This window comes from Crocodylus porosus, unplaced genomic scaffold (genome assembly GCF_001723895.1).
Source record: "Crocodylus porosus isolate Cpor-Errol unplaced genomic scaffold, CroPor_comp1, whole genome shotgun sequence".
Classification (NCBI taxonomy): Eukaryota; Metazoa; Chordata; order Crocodylia; family Crocodylidae; genus Crocodylus; species Crocodylus porosus.
Window position 1 is genome coordinate 716,586 of NW_017728928.1, and position 20,919 is coordinate 737,504.

The 20,919-nt window shown below is 44.1% G+C and overlaps 1 protein-coding gene across 5 annotated transcripts in view; it reads left to right on the plus strand.

Moving 5' to 3' along the window:
• RPTOR (regulatory associated protein of MTOR complex 1) overlaps nt 1-20,919 on the plus strand; it is a 253,515-nt gene that overhangs the window by 107,539 nt on the left and 125,057 nt on the right. For all 5 annotated transcript variants that reach the window (XM_019542272.1, XM_019542274.1, XM_019542273.1 and 2 more), the window contains one exon: nt 4,827-5,002. In XM_019542272.1, the coding sequence (XP_019397817.1) occupies nt 4,827-5,002 (176 nt within the window). The remainder of the gene's footprint in view (nt 1-4,826; nt 5,003-20,919) is intronic.

The window sequence follows — 20,919 nt, forward strand, 5'->3', positions numbered from 1 at the left end:
CTTCAAGAGTAAATTGGATGCTTATCTTGCTGGGATCCTATGACCCCAGCTGACTTCCTGCCCTTTGGGCAGGGGGCTGGACTCAATGATCTCCCGAGGTCCCTTCCAGCCCTAATGTCTATGAAATCTATGAAATAGAGTTTTGCTAGTATCTAGATAATGAGAGGGATTGGATAGCTCATGGATCATTAACAGCCATCTGTTTTGTATACCAGAGGTGGCCAACAAGTGGCACATGGCAGATTGAAGAGAGGGCAGGCAGGCAGTACAGTGGCAGATAGGGCTGGAAGCAGAAACCAGAGCAGCAGACGAGGCAGGGATCAGAAAGCAGAGTGGCAGATTAAGTAGAGGAAGAGAAACGGAACGGCCCTTAGGGAGTACGTGGGGTTAATTTGCGACATGCCTCCCTCTACTGCCATAAACAGTGGTGGTAAAGCCCCAGCATAGCGTCTCTGAACAAATTCATGTTCTCCATTTAAATGTGAGTTCTTCTCATTGGTATTTTGCTTTTATTCAGCTCCTTTTTGTTGCAGCCTTTCTAAAAGAAAGCTAATCCTTCCCCCCAGCCATCCTTCCTATTTGGAAACCAGCCCGAGCATTTAGAAACTAGATCTCCTGCTGCTGGCTTCCTGTTTATCATCATACCTGGCACCAGGGAGAGCAGTAGAGGTAGTAACCAATGTGCACACTGGCAGATAGTGTAACGGGCTATCTTTGAAGGATTTGACCCCATGCCAGCATGGCAGGAAACAGTGCCTGCAAAGCAGGGAGTAACCCATTTAGAAAATACCCAGCCTGTGCGTTTCCTAAAGCCCGAGCTCTCACTCTTGCATGTTCTCAGAGTAAAGGCACCCAGTTATAGCTCTTAATTATCCAATTAACTAGCTCCAGTGGGTTCTGTAAGTGTAAGTAAATACACCATAATTGCAGAGAATTAAGCAAGCTTCTGAAGTGCACTGCACTGACAGTGGGAAAACAACAGGCTGCTTACTTCTGATTAACTTTCCATAATTCAGACTCTGTGGAGCACAAAATGAGGAATTAAGAGGGGAGCAGAAAGGTGGGTCGATATTCCTAAAACATCACTTCTGCATTCTTGTTTTTCTGTAGGCTAATATCATTTTTCTATTTTCAACTTCCCTTATTGTTTGAATTTCTTAGCATATTCCCTTAAAGCTGTGTAGCCCCCTGTTTTGTTCCTTATTTGTGTAGGAATTGCATTCTGCTGTGGATGTGCATGTTCCCTTTGCCTTGAGTAGAGTCCATGACTAACTGCTGCTAATCGGAGTTGCATTTCTTTGGGCTTCTCCATCTTGAACTTGCATCTCAAAAAATAAGCTGAATGCTTAAGTGGCAGGATCATTTCCTGCACTGGCCTGAGGCCTGATGGGGGAACTTTCCTACTCGATCACCTGCTGGTAGGAAGGAATTCCTCCTTTCCTTGTACCTGCTTGAATGTCTTCTGTGGGGAGTGAGGATTTTGACAGTTATCAGAAGCCCGTAGAAACCAGCAGCTCTGGCTAGTGTTTAAAATAATAGCAACCTCTAGTCTCTGCTTTAGGGTAGAATTTCTTATTTTAACTCCAGCAGGCCTTTTAAATCATAAAGACTTGCTTTTCTTGCATCTTCCTGCCTCTGAATCTGGTTATATCTGTGTATAAATGTTTTCAATAAGAGATTTAAAATTCACTTGTGTCCCTTCCTGCTAATTGCCAGTGGTGATGGTAACAAATCAATTAGTTCTTCCTTTTGGCAAGTACATTGCTTGCAAATAGCAAAACTGAATGTTTTGTTAGCTTTGAGTTGCTGTAATTTGTATCCAGAATAATTCAATTATTACCACCTTGCAGAGCTGTCTAGGTATTTCACTGTAACTAATAACTTAAACCAATATTAGGTCACAGTATTACTAACTTGATGTGCCATGGATTTTTCAAATGCTCTTGGAGCCTGTTAAGTCATCCCTATTCACAGTACAGACAAGGCTTTTTTAACTGTTGTGAGAGAAGCATGTTTCTCTGCCCCAGGGTTTATTGTTCCCACCAGCTTTGCATACGTGCTGGGGGCATGTCTGGGAGAAGATGGCAGCTGATAAATTGAGGAAATACGAACTATCCTTCTGCTTGAGTGAGGCATAAATTCCTTGCACTATACTTAAGCACGACCCTCCTTTTGCATGTCACAAAGGGCAAGGTTGCTGCACGTGTCTTTGTTTGTAATGGGCTGCGGTTGAGTGGTAAAAGCCCATCTTTTTCTCCATGGTTACTTTGCAGAAGGGATAAAATGGTTTATCCTGAGAGGCTGGATGGCTCAAGGAATACCAAAGCTTGATCCTTTCCTCATTTGTTTGAATGTAACTAGAGTGGTGTTAAATGAAAAGGTGAATTCATATATTCAGTAGATGTTAATATACCAGATCCTCACAAACTAATGTTCACATCATATTTGTGGGGGGGGCCCTTAACTGAGCCTCACAGTAGAGAGGCCAGCCAAGGATTAAACAAGCCAGAAAAGATGAACAGAAGAGGTCAGAGCTGGGAGGTTTGACCTGGAGAAGTTAGCACTGCTTTTACCCCTGCCCATTTTGTTTTGTGTCTAGAAATTGTCAGTGCCCAGCACTTCTCATCCAGCATAAAATTAGCTAACTTAACATTTTCCTTCTAAAAGAACTCATATGCACTGAATATGCCCCCTGCGTGAGCCCATCCATCAAGCATTAGTAACCAGAGGCATGGCTGTGAAGGGCTAACCCCCTCCATCCTGCTCCCTCTGACAACTTTCATCCCTCTGCAGTTATTCAAGTGTATGATTGTAAAAGCCATGCCGGAGGTTACTAGGGCAGTGCAGTAGAGATGACCAGAGGGGTGGGGATTGATGTGCAGAATCGCTTCAGATTCACCTGGGATGTAGTGATCCAGCCTTCTTCGTGGCTGGAGGCTGCCCAGTTTGATGAAGGATGATGGGAGGTATAGCAGCCACCTTGGAGAAAAGTGAGAAAACTGCAGAAAACCATGGCTGCAGCTCCTGAGGCTGATTCTTTATTTTTTCTTAAAAAAGCAAAAACTTTAGAAAATATGACTCATGGTTATATCATGAGAGTGCAAATCTGAAAGCTCTCCACAGCTTGTACTAAATCCTTCCCCACAGCCAATGTGGGCAGTTGTGCCAGACTGGGGGGGTTGTAACCCCTTCCCACAGAGGGCTTTCATTCTCAACGAGCTCTTCTGAGACCACCACACTTACTTCCTGTGATTATGTGGGGAACAGTTCGGTGTATAAAGGTTGTCTGGATCACTTGAGGGTCCTTCTTTGTTGTCATGCATAGTACAAGCTGTTGACAGGGCAGTGAAAACATTACACGTATTTTAATTTCCCTGTTTTGTTCACTCAAGAAGCTGCATACGTACCCGAGGCCAAAACTGCAGATGTTTGGAAATGTCTCTCAAGTGTTTTTGTCTCTCCGCGTATTTTAAAGAGATGCTGGAAGAAATACCGATATTGAGCTTATAATGTAATCAGCGCTCTTAAACATCCTCTGTAACATACAGTCTTAGGCAAACTTTGGATTGCTATTGTATTGCAGTTCTCAAAGCGTGTCTGGAATTCGAGGCGCACATTATTTCTGTTTCAGAAAATGAATCGGTTGCAATGATGCAGCTTCGAATTGTGAAGTTAAACTCTCACGTCAGGCTCTGTCCTACTTTTACCAGGCCCTGCACATGCTCAGGTAGCCTGCCATTGTCCTGCTTTTTACCAGTCCTTTTCTTTGAAAAATTGATTCTTGTAAAGCACCTGGAGTGGAGGAGTTGAATAGCATTTACCCAAAGCCTATTCTTGGCTGCAGCTGAAGGAATGCCGTTAACTGAGTGTATTCCATCAGTGCACGACTGGTGTGAAGTCTGCACTGACACATCTGCTACCGCTCCCAACCTCTCTTTGTGACTCAGATTTGATGGCTGTGTGTGCCCAAACCAATCATAGCTTTTAGCAGAGCTGTCACTGTAGTCCTAGGAACTAATTTCTTGTTTAGAGCTGTTCGGCATTGCTGATGCTGTTCTAACTCATCAAGCTGATGTCGAAAAAACTTGAGTGATATGTACTAGTCTGGGCAAAACTTACAGCTCAGAGATGTACACATTCTCTATTCCCTGCCCCTTTTTCATAAAGTATGGGCTGGAAAGCTGGACCTGCCGGTACACTTACTGATCTCACTGCACACTTCTGCTTCTGATCCGTGAGATGCTTTCTGCCTTCCCCTGGCAGTTTTCTCTTCCTCTTCCCTCTGGCTTGGCTGCTAGGTAGAAGCGAGTCTTCCTGGCAGCCGTCTGGTTAGCGTGGGGCATTCCCCTCACCTGGCACTAGGTCCTCAGTTTTCATGACACTGAGCTCTACAGCAGTTGGTCTCCTTTCCTTCTTTCAGGGCTAAGCTGTTTCTCCACTTTCAGTGAGTGAGAGCAGGCTGCAAGGAGGGCGCACTCTTTGCTGAACGGTGGGCAGAGCCATAGTTTATTCGGCTGAATTCGACAGCGCTTGGTTCAGAGGGGCAGAGCTTTGTGGACCGAAGAATCCTCCCAAGTGATAGTTCAGAGCTTACCATGTCCCAAGTTGCTACTCTAATTAAAAGCTGATATCGTTCTATAAACATAAGTAAATGAGAGCTGCTCACTCCTGATGCATTAATATTGTTGCTGCTTTCACAACCGCTGAATCTAGTGATCCACTGACCCTGGGCAGCTTCTGGCAAGTGGTTTGCAGAGTTGTGTTCAGGTTGTTTTCTGGATGGCTGAAACCTCCAACTGATTCATTTATTTTGATCTCTCATCAAGGTGGCTGCAATTAACCCTAATCATCCACTTGCTCAGATGCCTTTGCCCCCGTCCATGAAGAACTGCATTCAGCTGGCAGCATGCGAAGCCAATGAGCTGCTTCCTATGATCCCCGACCTGCCGGCTGACCTTTTCACATCATGCCTTACTACACCGATCAAAATCGCTCTGAGGTGGTAAGTGTCTTGCCTGTTCTGGGGAGAAAAGTGCATGGGCTGTGAGGCTTCTCTGTTGAACCAATAGACTTGTTGATCCAGATGCTTTATGCGCATTACAGTTTCTCTGCAGCACTGAATTACAGGATTTGAAGCATGCACCTGGGACAGCATTTCATTAATCAAAGGCAGGAAGGTGAATATATTCTTATCTTCAATTTATTACATTTTAGAGTCCAGGTGGATACTTGGGTTTGCTCAGATTAAGGATCTTATTGTGCTGGAAATTAAAGGAAATCTGCTTTTTCACAGAGCAGAAACATCACCCAGTACAATACAAGTTCTTGTAAATTATCTTTCATACAAGCTATATCCCAGGTGTTTGCTACATGTAAGAGAGTACAGTTAAAGATCTGCTCTAGCAAAGGAAATTGAGAGGAAAACAAGAGAGAGAGATGTTCTGAAATGTTCTGTCTGCCACGTTGACTCAGCAGAGAGAGGAGCCTTGTACCGGACAGCAGTTCTTGTGCAACAGTAGAGGGATTTGGGGTGCACAAAGAAAATACCAGGGATAGGACAAACATCTGTTGTGGGGAGAGTCAGTTGTAGGTGCCATGCTTAAGGCCCTGGGTACCAGCATGCACCAGTGTCTAGAAGGCTCATGGCTAATGAAAGGTCATTTCATTTAGTTGTCCATGAAGGTTCTGGGAAAAGTCCAAAGTCCTTGGACTAATTGAGTTGCAATAAAAAGGTGCGAGGAAGCTAGCTTTAGCATGGGCTATTTTGTCCTCCATCTGTGGTGCTAGTTACTAACTTGCTTAGGGTAATGGGCTTTCATCCCTGTATCCTCTAGATAAATGCCCATATCTAAACTGATAGCAGCAAAGCCCTTGTCACATGGGGCTTTGACTTGATGCAAGCGCTAGCGAGATGTTTTCTTCCTCCTTCTGTCATGATTGTAAATTTTATGTTAATGAAGAGCCTGCTGCTCACCTGTTTTTTGTGAATGACTGACATTTGCGGGTTTATTTGCCCAGGATGGGAGACAAGCTGCTTCCTCCTGCAGATGCTACTGTTCTGGCTTACTGCAATCAGGAGGTGTGGAGTTGAGTTGTGTGAATAACGGATTTTTTGTTCAGGCAGCCAAAGTGGAAAATTGGAAAAAAGGAAATTGCTTTGAGTCTAAATTTTTGTGTGTGTCAGTTAAAGGGGGAATCATTTGAGGCTAACCTGAAATGTTTTGTTCTGAGTTATTTGACCTTTACACACATGCGCACACACTTTGAATTTAGCTCAATTTTTAAAGAAAAATGACACTTCAGAACCCAAAGGCAAAAAGTTCTGCTTAAAAAATGTCAATGTAAGTCATTATAGCAGAGCCAAAACTAAATGTCTCGTTTTGAAAATGTCCAGGCAACATGCTTGAACATTTTTCAAAACTCTCTCTCCTTTTTTTTTGGCCAGAACAGTTTACTGGATTTGATGTAAATTCTCAAACAGTTTTGGTCCACCTGAAACTCCATTTACTGTTGGTAAAATAAATAAATAAATAAATTGGCCTGCTTTAATGTGGATCTGGAGCTACTTTATAATGTTAAGTGTATGTTATTTGTGTAAGTGGAAAGTGGGTAGTTCAATCAGATGGCTGCATATACACAGTAGAAGGATAATAGCTTTGTGCATCTCATTGATCCACTTTGAGGGATGACACTAGAACTATTTGGTTTAATGTTCATCTTCAGCTTCCTAACAAACAGATTAATTCGTTAAGGAGGGTGATCGCTGTTTGTAAATGCAGAGGCACCAGAGCCTGGGTAGTGAGACAGAGCTTCAGAGGAACTAAGGACTTTGAGAGAGTTTGCAGTAAAGAGGGTTCTGCCTAGCATCTCTGACAAATGGGGTGGTCAACCTCTGTTAGGCTTGCAGGCAAACACTTATGGTTTCAAAAGTCCTTTTCCTCTTTGCTTTGTTCCTACCATTCTCATTAACCAATGCTTGGATTTAAGAGAGCTTTCTGGACTCTGTAGCGAGCAACTGTTGGTTACTGCTCCAAAGGGAAGGCTTGCGGGTGTTGAACCTATTTAAGACTGATGATCAACCACAGCTGGTCCTACATGGCCCAGCACCTGGCCAAAATATGAGAATCAGGGGATGCCACTTCCAGACAGGTAAAGGCAAAGGCCTAACATCTGAGCAAATGCAGGTGTGGCCAGAGGGTGGGACAGTGGTGTGGTTAACCTTGTCACCAGAAAGCGCTTGTACATAGCTGGGTTGACTGCAAGGCTCAGTGCTTGCCCAGATATTGAAACCCATGCTCACTTCTGTCCTGAATCCCAGTCTCTCATTTTCACATTCATAGCTTTCCCATGTTGCTGGGTTTTGGGTTGTAGTCATGTTGGTCTAAGGCTATACTTTACCTTTTGTCTTTCTAATCTCTACCTATTTACATTCTCGCTGACATCCTGCCACACTTTTAGCTTCTCTTACTCCTGGAGTCTCAGCCCAGCAGAGACTCCCCATGCCTGAAGGAGGGTGACTGTGTGCGAAAGCTTGCTAAGAACCTTTTTTCCAACTGCTGAGTTGGTCTAATAAAAGATATCACATCTACTCGAAGAACCTTGCCTGCCGAAGTTTCCTGTGTACATTTTTATCTCTTTGAGGTAAAAAAGGATATTGTGTTGAGAATGACAAGCATCTGTGTGTTTATAAGGAACCCAGAAAGAAGCTATATATTATGATCAAGAAAATACTATTCCAAAGAAATATTGTGGATGATATATTAGTTACTGTCAGATGGTTGCTGTCAGAACAATTTCAGGTGTCCCGGCATTTGGAGATGGGAGCAACTGGATATAGTTGTATGCAAGTTGTTGAAATTCCCTCTGTATAAAATGTTAGTGTAATGACAAAATGCAAAATGACTGTGGTTTTTTGTTGTTTCTTTGGGGACAGTTCAAACCCAATAGAAGGGACAAGAAACAGTGAGAGAGCGCTTTGACATGGAGAAGTTTGAGCTGATTTCCAGAGAGAGAATTTGTATCAAAACTGGGAGGCTTAGTATATATACAAGGTCAGTTGAAATGACAGCTTTTAAGGATGTCTACGCAGAGAGAGCCAGCTAATTTGAGCAACTCTTTTGTGTGTGGTGCACGTATTTTAAATGAATATGGTGAGCATACCATGGTAATACTTACAGTGCAAAGGTACCTAATAGACAAAATCACTTAACATGGAGTTGCAGTAGAACCAGAGCATAGCTTGCCCTGTAGGGCAAGCATTGATCTCCCGTGACGTGCAGCACTTATCAATGGAGCTGGCTTAGAGCAGAGCGAAGCTTGGCTGCAAGCAGAATGAAAACCTGTTGAATTAGTAATTTGGAATGCTTGTTCCTCTGCGCTTTATTCCAGCTCCACTGCACACTCCATCCACCAAAGTGGGGTGAGGAAGGTTAAAGCATTTGGATGTGAAAAGCAGTTTTTGTTAGATATGGGTAGGATGAAGGGTCCCATCCAGAAACATGTAGCATGGCCAAGCCAGTGGAGTTCTCTGCGTGTTTTACCCATGTAGAAAAAGCAAATTTTGGAGCGGGGATTTTTTTTTTTTTTTAAAAGTTCCCTAATTTTTATCAACATAGAAAAAATATCTGGGGTGACCAAGACAGGCTCTGGAACATGATGTACATGAAGCTTAACAATAAGTGTTTTCAGTTTCTGGTTTGTCACTCCCCTGGGACAGAGCATGGGCTTGCAGATGCATTGCTTTTGGGCAGATGGCAGTTACAATGCCAATGACCTCAGCTCACCCACTTTTTAAAACCAGTAATTACATCTCAATTCCTTGGTATCAAAGTTGTTCTTACTGGGCATGTCTACACGAGATGCTTACTGTGCAGTAGCCTAATAATACCGCGCAGTAGCATGCCAGGCAAAACCCCTGCTAATACACTACTGTGCAGTGTTGTTAGGCAACTAAAAAAAACATGTGTGCCAGCTCTCCTGCACAGTAACTGTAGGTACTGTGCATTTAGTTAGTATTTCATTAAGCAAGTACTACACTAATACGCAATAACTAATATGCATTAACGAATGTGTAGAATTAGAGATGTGCCCACTGTCTCTAATCCATTGTACATCAGATTGATCAGTATTGTTTAGCGAGCATGCTTTTCCCCCTCTTTCTTCTCTGCTGCCTTGCCATTCTTGGTTCATTGGTATTGTTTGAATACCTTGCGTACAGTGCAGCAAACCATGACACTTGTTTGTGGAATTCAGAAATGATTATTCATTGCTATTAAGCACAGTATCTGCAAAACCAGATTGACTTCCTTCATTTCAGATGTGTGATACTGGCTGTGTGTTAGTGTCCACTAGCAAACAATAATTTGATATAAAGATGGGAGCTCTTAGGACATTCAGGCGTTCTTTGCATTATTACATCCAGGCCTTCTGAATTGCTTTTGGAAATGTAAATGTATGCAGTTCCTGAATAATAGCTACCTAATTGCATGGTCCAGGCTGGTGAAGCCTTCACAGATAAAATTTATGACCCAAGCATAAACTCATTGGTTGATGTATCCAGCTCTGTGCTATGTATTCACTGCGCATTGTTTCAGACAAACAGCTAATGAAAGAATCTCCACTTTTACGTCTACCTCACTTTCCTTGTCAACTGAGCAAATGAGCGGCTGCATCGCCGGAACCGTTTCTATCTAGACTGACAGCACACCAAATCCAATAAAGTGAACACAAACCCGTTGTGTACCGCTGACTGCACGAGCTGAAATGCTTTACAGCATGGTGTGGGAATTTGGATTATCCATGTACAGTGTGTGAACTTTGGTTAAATGCTATGAAATTGCTGTATTTGTAAATGATTTCATGTGTAGTGAGTCACCAACAGACAACAGGGTCCCTGATATGTATTGCCCATCCTGTCTGGTAGAAGCAGTAGAATAAACAATGTGATATTTTTAACCCGAATGAGTCAGTCAGTGGTTGATGCCAAGGAGGATGGCCAACCCATGTCCTTCCTGCCTTACTTCTCCATAATAACAAATAAAATAGGTTAATCAAGTATCAGTAGGGAGGGAGAAGGGGCGTTTGAAAAATCTTAGTACAGGAGAACGAAAGGGAAGAGGTTTAAAAGACAGAAGCACTGACTTTATGTGCAGAAAAGCTACTTTTTTACTACAGTACTTGCCATCATCAAAGGAGGCCTGCTTAAGTGGAGAGAGCAGAAGGAAACTGGCTGACAGAGGGAGATGCAAGATTGGATCCAGGGCCCTTCAGAGGGCACTGACCTAAGCCTAAAAAAGTCCTTGGCTGTTGAGAAATCCAAGGCATAGAATAGCATCTGGGTGTTTTACTAGTATCTACATCTCCTGGGCTATCTAAGGGCAATGATAACTGTGCTAGAGGAGCGCTTGGCAAGCCTGCCTGTTGTGTGCTTTAGCTGTCATGTCCCCAGAGAGAGAGGCTGAAAACCAAACCCACACATGAATGAATGTCCTCATGAACCTAATTGGTCTAATAAAAGATACTGGATTTACCCAATGAGCCTTGTCTGCTTATGTCCTTAGACCAACAGGGCTACAACCTACACCCCGGAGAGCCTAGAGCACTTGCCCCATGAGGTCCCACTTGCATAAAGGGGTGTACCAAGCAAGTGCTCCAGAGAAGCCAGAGGAGATGTTGTGTTGTCTAATCAAACTTAGGACATTTAAAACATGCTGGACCGAAGCAGAGCAGCTTGGAGAGTGCCTAGAAGAGACAGCTTGACTTTCCCTGGGTTTATTCAAGAAATAATAGATGTAGGGGGGTTGGGGGCTACTGTTTTAGAGGCTGCCTCCCAACTTTAGTATAGCTCTTAGGCTAGCTTCTAGCTGTTCTCTGGTAAGGCGTCCCTTCCTCTCGCCACTGTGAAAAGCTACTCCTAAGTAGCTGGGCTCCCACTGTCCTCTGTGGATTGGAGCAAACAAGACTTTCCATTGGTGTCCTTCTGCCATCCCTTGATAGGGTTCGGATTTATTGGAAACGCACAGTAATATAACTTAAGCTTCAGCATGAATCTTCTCTCCAGACATGATTGCCTCCAGAGTGCTTCTGCTGAGGATCTGTGCTGTCCTAGTTTGTCCCCTCTGTTGCCGCACTGTGCTGTAAAGCATTTCAGCTCATGGAGGCAGAGGTCCTTGTGTTTCCCTTGGATATTGTATCTGACTTTATATCGTGAGTGAAGACACCAGCCGCACCCGTCCCAGTGCATCAGCATGGCTTCAGCTGCAGACAGTCCTGACTCCTGCCAGCACCCCTCTGAGCCTGTTTGACTGCATCTTGGTAGGGATGGGGAGGAGCGGGTTCATATTCTGCTGGGAGGTTTAACGTGAAAAGGAGCCATGTGTTTGGAAGCCCATTAAAACAAGCATATTTTAGCATATGGAAGGGACAGGGAGGGTATGCTAAAATATGCTAGTCTTTGGGAGGGGGCACTTAGTTAAGATCCTTCAGTAAGCCATGCAGCTAGTTCTGGCTCACATGCTTAGGTGAGAGCCGAGATTATGTGCAGTTCAGATCAACTGGGAGCTTTCAGAACACTTGAGTTATTAATACAATTCAGGAAAATAAATTTGGGGTAAAAATATAGGGGTTTTTTTCCTTTTTTTATTGGTTAGTGTGGAAAGAAAAATTGCTGCTTTCTGTACCTTACTGTCATTATGCACAGGCTCCAAATGATTTCCATGAGTTGTCAAGAAATATAACCTACAAATCAACTGAAATGTGGATTTTTCCCTACTTCTAGCTTCCTATAGTACTTCTGGGCATTCAAATAATTGTCCAGTGCAGCTTTCTGTATAACTTTGTATGAAGTGTACAGAGTGAGGTGCATGTTATTGGAAGTAGGAGTCGGCAGGATTCAGCATAGCTATCTACAGATGCAGAGCCTCCCCACTTCACCAGAACCCAGCAGGGCTCCAAAATTAATCACACTCTTAATTTTTTGTTACGAGTGCTTTGGGGCCTGGTCTTGGGCTGAAGGCAACCCAGTGAGCCAATACATCAAGATAAGAAAGTCCCCTAGTGTATGGCCCTCTCTGGACTGGAAGGGCTGTGGGAGCATTTGAAAGCAGCATGCTGTGGTATTGAGCAGGCTCCTCAGCCTAATACTAAACCATCTTGCATTTGTTTCTATAGTGTCTGCCTCCCGGAGCACATTTCACTACTGTATATAGTAATTGTTCACCCACAACATAATGGAGCCACCTTTTGTGGTCATTAGCAATTTGTGACAATGGTGCCCATATGTCTAGGGCAGGTGGTAAACGGCACTATAGATGATCAAAACTTAAAGCTTTATTTAAGGAAACAGATGTTGACCTCTTCATTTTGGTCAGGACACCAAAGCTATTGGTCATGAAAGGGAAAGTGTCTTTTAATGACCCCAAGAGGGAAAAGCTGTGGTTTTTTACCCTCTTAAAAATGTTTTTTCCAGCATTTTAGTGCCACCACCAATCTGTTGGAATAGCATGACTTGGACCAAACAGCAGACTTTTGTCTGATCTTCTGACTCTTCCGCCTTTTTGTGGTAGGACTTAATAGTATTTATGTAATTTAAATTTTGTTTGACAGCATTTAGCGTGCAAGAAGTCTGTAATAATACATGGTGGGTATGAAAGCCCAGTCAATAGAGTGGATGGCGCAAACAAGCTGCAGCAACATTTAACCCAAGCATCCATTTTCAGTGTTTCAAACAGCACGTGCCATGGGAGTGTTTCTGTAATTCGGCAATGGGCTACAGGCACGTTTCTGCTGGCAGGTGGTCTCCGCCAGTGCACGTCCCCATCCCTGCAGAGCTGCCAGAAGCTGTACGGCTCCACGATGGCAGCTGGGTTGGCATGGGGCATGATGCACCCTGAAGGCATCTGCTCCTAAAAGTGCTGTGGCTGCTGGCATTTTAGTGTTTACTAAAAGCAGAAAAGCACAGGTGTGTGGTTGGCCTAGAAGACCTGAAGTTCCTTCCGACGCTTGGAAGCACCTACTCTGGACTCGCTCAAAAGGCGTCTGGATGTTTATCTGGCTGGGATCATTTGACCCCCGCAGACATCCTGCCTGTGGCAGGGGGCTGGACTCGATGATCTCGCAAGATCCCTTACAGCCCCTAATGTCTATGAAAGCCACAAACCCTAATTTTTCTATGAGCTACATGCACTTTCTGGTGACTTCCCTCTCTGGCTGAAGCCTTTAGGGCACCGCATATATGGGCGCATTGACAGCTTTGCTAGCAGGACCTGAGCTACGCAGTGCAGATGCTTATCTTTAAGCACCTAATATTGACCTCCATGTTGCGCTTCCATAATTGAAGTGACTCATACGGCTTCCAAACTTCCGGGGAGAACCAGACCACATGAAATCCTGCTCTGTGGTAATGTCCTAGCTGCAGGGTTATAATACTGGAAGGATGTGGGAGGTAAACCAAATCATTTGGGATATTAACTTTGTATCCTAACTTGATTTTTAAAAACTCCTCCAAGAGGACAGATTACAATGCTGGGATATTCTGAGGACAGGACGTCCGCTCCTGTGATTTGACACTGGAATCTTTCTCAGCAATGACTTTCTTGCCTTGTACAGCTCCTTAAGAGGTTGGTTGGGGGGAATAGTTTCATTAGAAATTTCAGGTTCACAGTAGAAATCTGTGAAAGAAATAATCTGTTTTCACCAAAATGCTATTTTGGTTTCTCTTTGAGAGCTCTGCTTTTTGTAACATGTTTGACCAGGTGCTGCAATATTATGCTGCATGGTTTAAGGGCACAAAAAAGGGAAAAGGGCAAGAAAGTTGACCTGGATGAAGAGCATAACTGTTAAGCTGTTGTTATGTTGTTCATCCAAGTCAACTTTCTTGTCCTTTTCCCTTTTTTGTGCCCTTTGAATGAAGTGCTTTAGTTTAATATTGGAGAATGGTTTTGTTTTTATTTCTTTGTGTCAGTTCTCAAATTGCCTCCGTGGCATTTGAGGCTTTTGGCTTTCCAAAAAAATAATGAAGTCATTTTTGACACTTCTGCAGTTTATATGCATGTGCATTGCATGTACAACACGACACAAGTTTCTAGCATTCCCATATACACTTGTTTATTCTCCAAAGTAGGGCTTGCCATTAAACATTTGCTTTTCAGCAGGACCAGCTACTTGGGCTCGATGCAGCTGTACCACACGGCCTTCTCGGGGCTACCGTCTCTGTGCTCCTGCCCACAAATCATTCTCTAGGGAAGGCTATTATGCCCCATTGCCCTGCCAGTTTGGACATGCTCTTTCCCAATATGGAGCTCACCAATATGTGTTGTGTTTGTTGAAAGAGTTAAAAGATCCATTTAATCTTGCATCGACCTAAGATTAATGGCACATAAATATCATCACGCCTCATGTGGCCGCATACAAACTCATTGATAATGGGGACAACAGAACTTTCAGCCTGGTGTTAAATACTGAATCCTGACTTAAAGTTTATCTCTACTAAAAGTAGGACACAGAGATGCTGCATAAGTACAGAAACCTTTGCAAATCAGGTAACATCAGAAAACCGTTAAACCTTGTGCGACTGTTTAGTTGAATAGAAAGAAGTAGGGGCGGTGAAGCTTTTGAATAGGTCTAGCAGGGCGCACAGATTGGTGCATGCACTTGCACGGAGAGCATTCTCTGGTTTGCTCAAGCCTTTCAAAGAGGAATGAATGCCACAGGTTATTTTCATGTAAAACACATATTTTCTGTATTGCCTTTCCTGTGCTATTGGAGATGGGGAGCTAAAGCTGTTTGAAATGGTTCCAGGTTCCAAAAAACAAATAAACCCCAAACCACCACAACCCAAAAGCATAAAAAACCTTCAGGGCACCATAGACATAGAGAACAGTGCCTTCCTGTGAGTTGGTAGGATTCATTATTGATTGAGTAGGCTTGAGTAGCTGCTTAACACGGTACCTTTTCAATCATCTTTTAGCATTTAGATGCCATGATGTTACTGAAGAATACTTTGGGAGGGATGCAGGAAGAAAATGAATAGGAACCCTGAAGGCTGTTATCTGCCTATTTTTGTTTAAATGCTCCAATTAGTCCCCAAAGTAGGTCAGGCAAAAGGATTTACAAAACTGGAGACTGAAATCAATATTTCTGTGAGTTAAAAAATCCAGCAAAAAAGTGAGCACAGTGTTTCGGAACACGAAGTCTCCCGAAATGAGCAAGTTGCAGTGTTGTGCCTCTTATATGAGAACCGAGAAATGAAATTAGGAACTGAGTAGACATAAGGAAACAGATTAAGTTGTTTGCTTTGATCACACTGAAACAGAAAAGACATTTGAATAATTAGCATTGTTACAATATTCATATTTCAGTAATAACCATTAATATTAAGGATGTCCATGCAGAACAGGGAATCAGTTATCCGAATACCAAACTCTCCAGAGCGCTTGGTTATCTGAATGCAGCATGTGATACAGTCACAAGCGGTGGCTACCAATAGAGAGAGATCTGCTTTAATGATTGAGGAACAAATTGAAATAACCAATGGACTGAAAAAAGGCTTGTTGCATGTATTGTCTCTTTAAACATTGATTAGCCGGACAGTTTGACTTAAGGACAGGATTTTGGTCCCAATTAGTTTGGATACTTGGCATTCCATGTATTCTATTAAATCATTATTTAATGCTATTCATATTTATTAATGTTCTGTGTTGCTGTTGAATTATTAATAATGTTTTACTAGTGTTTCTGTGTTGTTTTTTTAGCTTCCTGGATTTCTGTAAAGCGTTCTGAAATGTATGTGATGTCTGTCATACCAGGCTTGGACTGGATGTGAGCAATTATGAGTTTGGTGCAGAGTGAGGGCCTGTTCTGCACCGCTCCTGTACCTCCTCCATCTGTGTCCCAAAGCAGAATAAAGCCTTTGTCCATTCTGCATCTCTACTTGATGCAGCAGAGACTTCACTAAGGCAGGTTAGCAAGGGCACGTGGCATCAATAACCTTGGCTTTTCCCTACATACCCTGCTACGGGCAGTTGAATTACTTGGTGGCAGGTAGTTTTCCTATGACTTGGTTCCTCTCACTCCCCATCTGGAGCTAGAGAGACTTGATGTGTATAGGTGCTGGGACTTGCCAAATGCACACTTTGCTACTTTGTTCTACAAACCACAAAATGAAACGGACTGAATTGCTAATCTCTGAAGTGTTTCTACAAAAAAGGACATTTTTAAACCTTACATTTGATTTCTGTTTTCTGCACAAATCGATTGTGCTTTCAAACTCCATTTGTGCCACTGATTTGTCCGGGGGAGTGACGCATAATGTACTTTCCCTGCAGTACTGCCCGTCTCGATAGCCAGGAACGATTGGGCTCTTACATCGTGGTACCCAGCAGTAAGCACTAGGCAGTGGTTCTCACCAGGCAAATAGGTCCTTTCATAAAAACAGAGGGCGTGTGAGTGAAGGAAAGAAACAAATACCCCCCTAGACATTGGTAGTATAGGAGGCAAAGCACAGATAACCAGTGGTGAAAAGAACCATTCAGCAAATCCATTTGTCTTGGTGCTGAGCACAGCCAGTGCAATCTTATGGAGTGCTTTGCTCACTTTAGACCTACAATTCTGACACAATGCAAGGGGGAGGACCATAACGTGCAAGATGCACCATATATAAGACAACTCCCCCTTGCCCCTCTTGTGAAAGCATAAAACCATAGAAGAAGAATTTGGGGCCATTTTTATTATAATTATTTTTCATTATGTAGCCTTGATGCAGAAGGTTCATCTTAATTTAGACTGCCCTTTTTCAGGAGGAAAAAAAACATATTGTATACCAGAAAACAGAATAACCTTTCTTAAGAAGACATGTAGAGGATTTGTGGGTAGCTGCAGTGCAGGCCACCTACCTCCAAGACATCATGGCAGTGAGCATTTTAGATGGACGTAGAATTGCCACTGAGTTGTTGGAGCTTCACCTTTTACAGGTAGGAGTGCAGCAAAGAGAAACTAGTTTAGACGGGGAAAGAGCCAGCTCCACCAGGCCACCCCCTTCTAGGGGCCCTTCTCTGGATTGTGCAGAAGTGAAGACTCCTAATTTAACCACATCTAAAACAACCCCTGCGTGGCAGCAAACCGCTCGGAGAGCCAGGCTCCCTCTCTGTAATTTGATTCAACTCTGGAAATGATTTTTGCCATTTAAGAAACTCCCGTCTTTTTCCCTTCCTGTCCCTTAAAACCTTTCAGCTTCTGTGAACAAAGCAGGATCATTTGCATTTAGAAGGAGCAAAAGAAAAGCAGGTTTTTGTCATGGGGCTTTTGAAAGTTTCACGAGCTTTGCAAATCCATTTTTAAGTAGCGATTGAAAAACTTGCAGGGGCAGGGTAAGGAACAACATGCATGTTCCCCTTCCTAGACTGGGAAAGAGAGATCTTATTCTGAGCAGTATGGTTGAAAAGAGAGGTTCCTGCCTCTACCGTGACAGGTGGAGCTGGTAATGCTTCCTGTAAGTAAGCTGTCCAACCCTTCCCATTTGGGGACCTGGATTTTAGTCGATAATAACCGTGCTGTGTTAACCATAGGACTGACATTGTCCTGAGAGGTGTCTGCCTCAAAGTGAATTCTGTAAGAAAATTTCAGCAAAAATGGGTGGCTGCTTCTAAGGCAAAGATTAGGGGGAATTTTGCCCGTGATGAAATAAAATCTTGTAGCAGCTTTCTTGCCTCTGTACTTGGCAGCAACTGTTTAAAACCTGGCAGGCGGTTGCCCTGGTGCCAAGGATGTGCCTTTTGCTGCTCTTGCAAGAATTCATTCACGTGTGGCAAAATTCTCAACATAAGAATACTGAGTGCATGTGAACACAAAGTTGAGGCATATTTGATAACTGGGGGTGGGAAACGGAACAGACTGGACAAAGACCGGTGGGGCGTGGTGGGGTTGGATTTGGAAGAGAAGCCCAGGGAGAGATTCTGGGATTGGGAAATTAAGGGAAGACTGAGATTGGGTGACAAGGTGTCTTGGGTGGAGGGGCTTGAGAATAGCTGGGCAAGGGGGCTGGAGGAGGCAGAGACGAGCCTGGGGCAACAGCAGGCTGCAGGGATTAGAGTAGAAGGGGTGAGGCTTTGAGGGGAACTGGCTGAAGGATCTGTCACCACTAATAAACATTCCCCTCCAGAGCCACAGATGGTTCAAGCCTTGATGTTCCTCTGCTGGCCACAACTTGTGCCTTTGACTGCCCTCTAGCAGCTGGTCCACAGTAGAGGATTACAACCTACTACTGCTGGTGATTACTTTTGCACATAGTAGTGGTCTGTGCTGTAGATCTGCATGTTTTACCTTAGCTCATAGAATAATGCTGACAGCAGCCTGATGGACTTTAACTTTTGTTTCCTTTCTCAGACTCAGGAAAACATATGAGTAGTCATAAAGGAATGGAAAAGTTGCAAAATCAAATGTCCTAACATTAGGAGAAGGCTGGACTTAAATTTTCTGGTGCAGTTGGGCCTTTCTGAAGGTTATGGGATGATTTTCTTGCTGTGTCTCTACAGCAGTGACTATACTGATGTAACTCCTGACATGGGGAAATGTTTTTTTTGCGTGCTCTCGAGACCAAAACATGCTTGCAAGAAGCCACAGCAAATGCAACACAGAAACACCATTATATATGCATGGTATGCCAGGGATTGGAAGGAGTTGAGTTGTGTATCTTTTGAGACTGCATGTTGTACCATGAATCCGCCTCTACAAGTCATTTTCTAAAATGGTTTATGCATGAACAACTGTGTGGTGTTGATGTAGTGAGAGAAATAAGTTTCCCTTATACTGTGCAATCAATATGCACCCTAAGGCCTGTTCTTGGAAGTCAAGCTGAAGTTCTCTGAAGAGTTTATATCAGACTTGGGTACCAAAGAGCGTTTATCACTCACTTGTTCTCTAGTAGTTCTCAGCTAAGATTGTGGGCTTAACTGCTCAACAGTTCAGTGGGTGGAAAACAGGCTGCGTGGTAGGACCCAGAGAGTGCTCATGAACGTTGTCCTGGTGAGAAGTGGGCAATGGTATCCCGCAGGGGTTCATGCTTGAACCGGTGATTTTCAACATCTTTATAAGTGATTTGGATGTGCGGGTGAAAAGCTCACTGACGAAGTTTGCGGACAACACCAGGTTATGGGAGAGCATGGCCATGCCAGAAGATAGGTTGCAGTTACAGGTGGACCTGGACAGGCTGGAGAGCTGGGTGAACCAGAGCCAGAACCAGATGAAGTTCAACACCAGAAGTGCTCCATCTGGGGGCAAACAATTCCCAACATACCTACAGGCTCAGTGGCAACAATTTGACATGCAACCCAACTGAAAGGGACCTGCGGTAGCGATTCACCATCGCGTGAACATGAGCTGGCAGTGTGAGGCGGTGGTCAGCAGGGCAAACAACACGCTGGCACACATCAACCGTTGCATCTCATGCAAAACTAAGGCAGTGATACTCCCACTGTCCTCTGCACTGGTGAGACCGCAGCTGGAGTACTGTGTCCAGTTCTGGGCATTGCACTTCAACAAGGACGTGGAAAAACTTTAGAGGGTCCAGAGAAGGGCCACCCGTATGATGAGCGACTTGCACGGCAAGCCATACAAGGAGACGCTGAGGGACCTGGGCCTCTTCAGCCTACAGAAGAGAAGGCTGAGAGGGGACTTTGTAGTGGCTTACCGCTACATCAGAGGAGTGCATCAAGGGCTCAGTGAACAGCTATTCACCAGGGCACCCCGGGCAAGACCAGGAGCAATGGATACAAACTCCTGGAAGGCCGCTTCAGGCTTAATACCAGGAAAAACTCCTTTACAGTCAGGGTGTCTAGACTGTGCAATAAACTCCCTCCAGGGGTGGTGCAGTTGCCTACCGTGGAAATCTGCAGAAGGAGACTGAACAGTCACCTCGCTGGGGTCACTTGACCCCAGGCATCTTTTCCTGCCTACTGGAGGGGGACTGGACCCAATGATCTAGAAGGTCCCTTCCAGCCCCTGCCAATCTGTGAATCTAGTGTCAGGAGTGGCCAAAGTGGACCAGGCATTCTGCAGACCTAATGAAAGATGCAGCTCCCACACTAAAGCATTTGTAACCTAAAGTTTCTTCATCTTTCATTTCAGCTCCTTGAGTTTTGGTTTCGGCAGTGGGATCACTTTCTAGAAACCTCTTCTTTTGTAGGCTTTCCACAGGGAAGGTGGTTCCCACTACATCCCTAGGTTGGAGACCAGGTGGTCACAGGAGATAGAGGAGCAAGGGAGCTCTAGGAAATGCATCCAACCAATCTGGACACTAATTGGACTGGACAAAAGTGAAAGAATGCAGTTCAGGAGGTTTTTTTTCCTGTCCCATGTGCCACATCGCCAGTCTGATACGTGGCTGAGATTTTTGAGAGGGAGGAAGGGATTGAAACGTGTTCTCCAGCATCTTGATGCCATTTGGCTCTGGGTGTCCATGTTCGTCCACTGTGAAGATGTCACTGAGTGTTTCTCCTAGTGCGTGGCAGAATGTGGAAGAGATAAGACTGCTTCGGTCTAATTTACACAAGAAGGCGTGTGGCAGTGGTGTCTGTCCCGTTAGGGAGCATGCCTAACAGTTGTCAGACTCCCTTGCTACTAGGTGATCCTGTGTTTGCCATGAGCAAGTCAGCATGTTCCCATCCACCTCTGGCTGGGAAGCTGCAGTCCTTGTGCAGTGATGCAGATCTTGCTGCCATCATCCAGGTTTTTCTCACTCCAGGATTAGACTGTCAGTAGTTAGGGTTATATCTTAAATCAACTTGGAAGCTGAAGCTAGTTCAAAGTGCAGCAGCCTTCTTGTTTAAATGTTATTATAGTTTCATAGTTTCTAGGGTCAGAAGGGACCTGAGCAGATCATCTAGTCCGACCCCCTGCCATGGCAGGAAAGAATACTGGGGTCATATT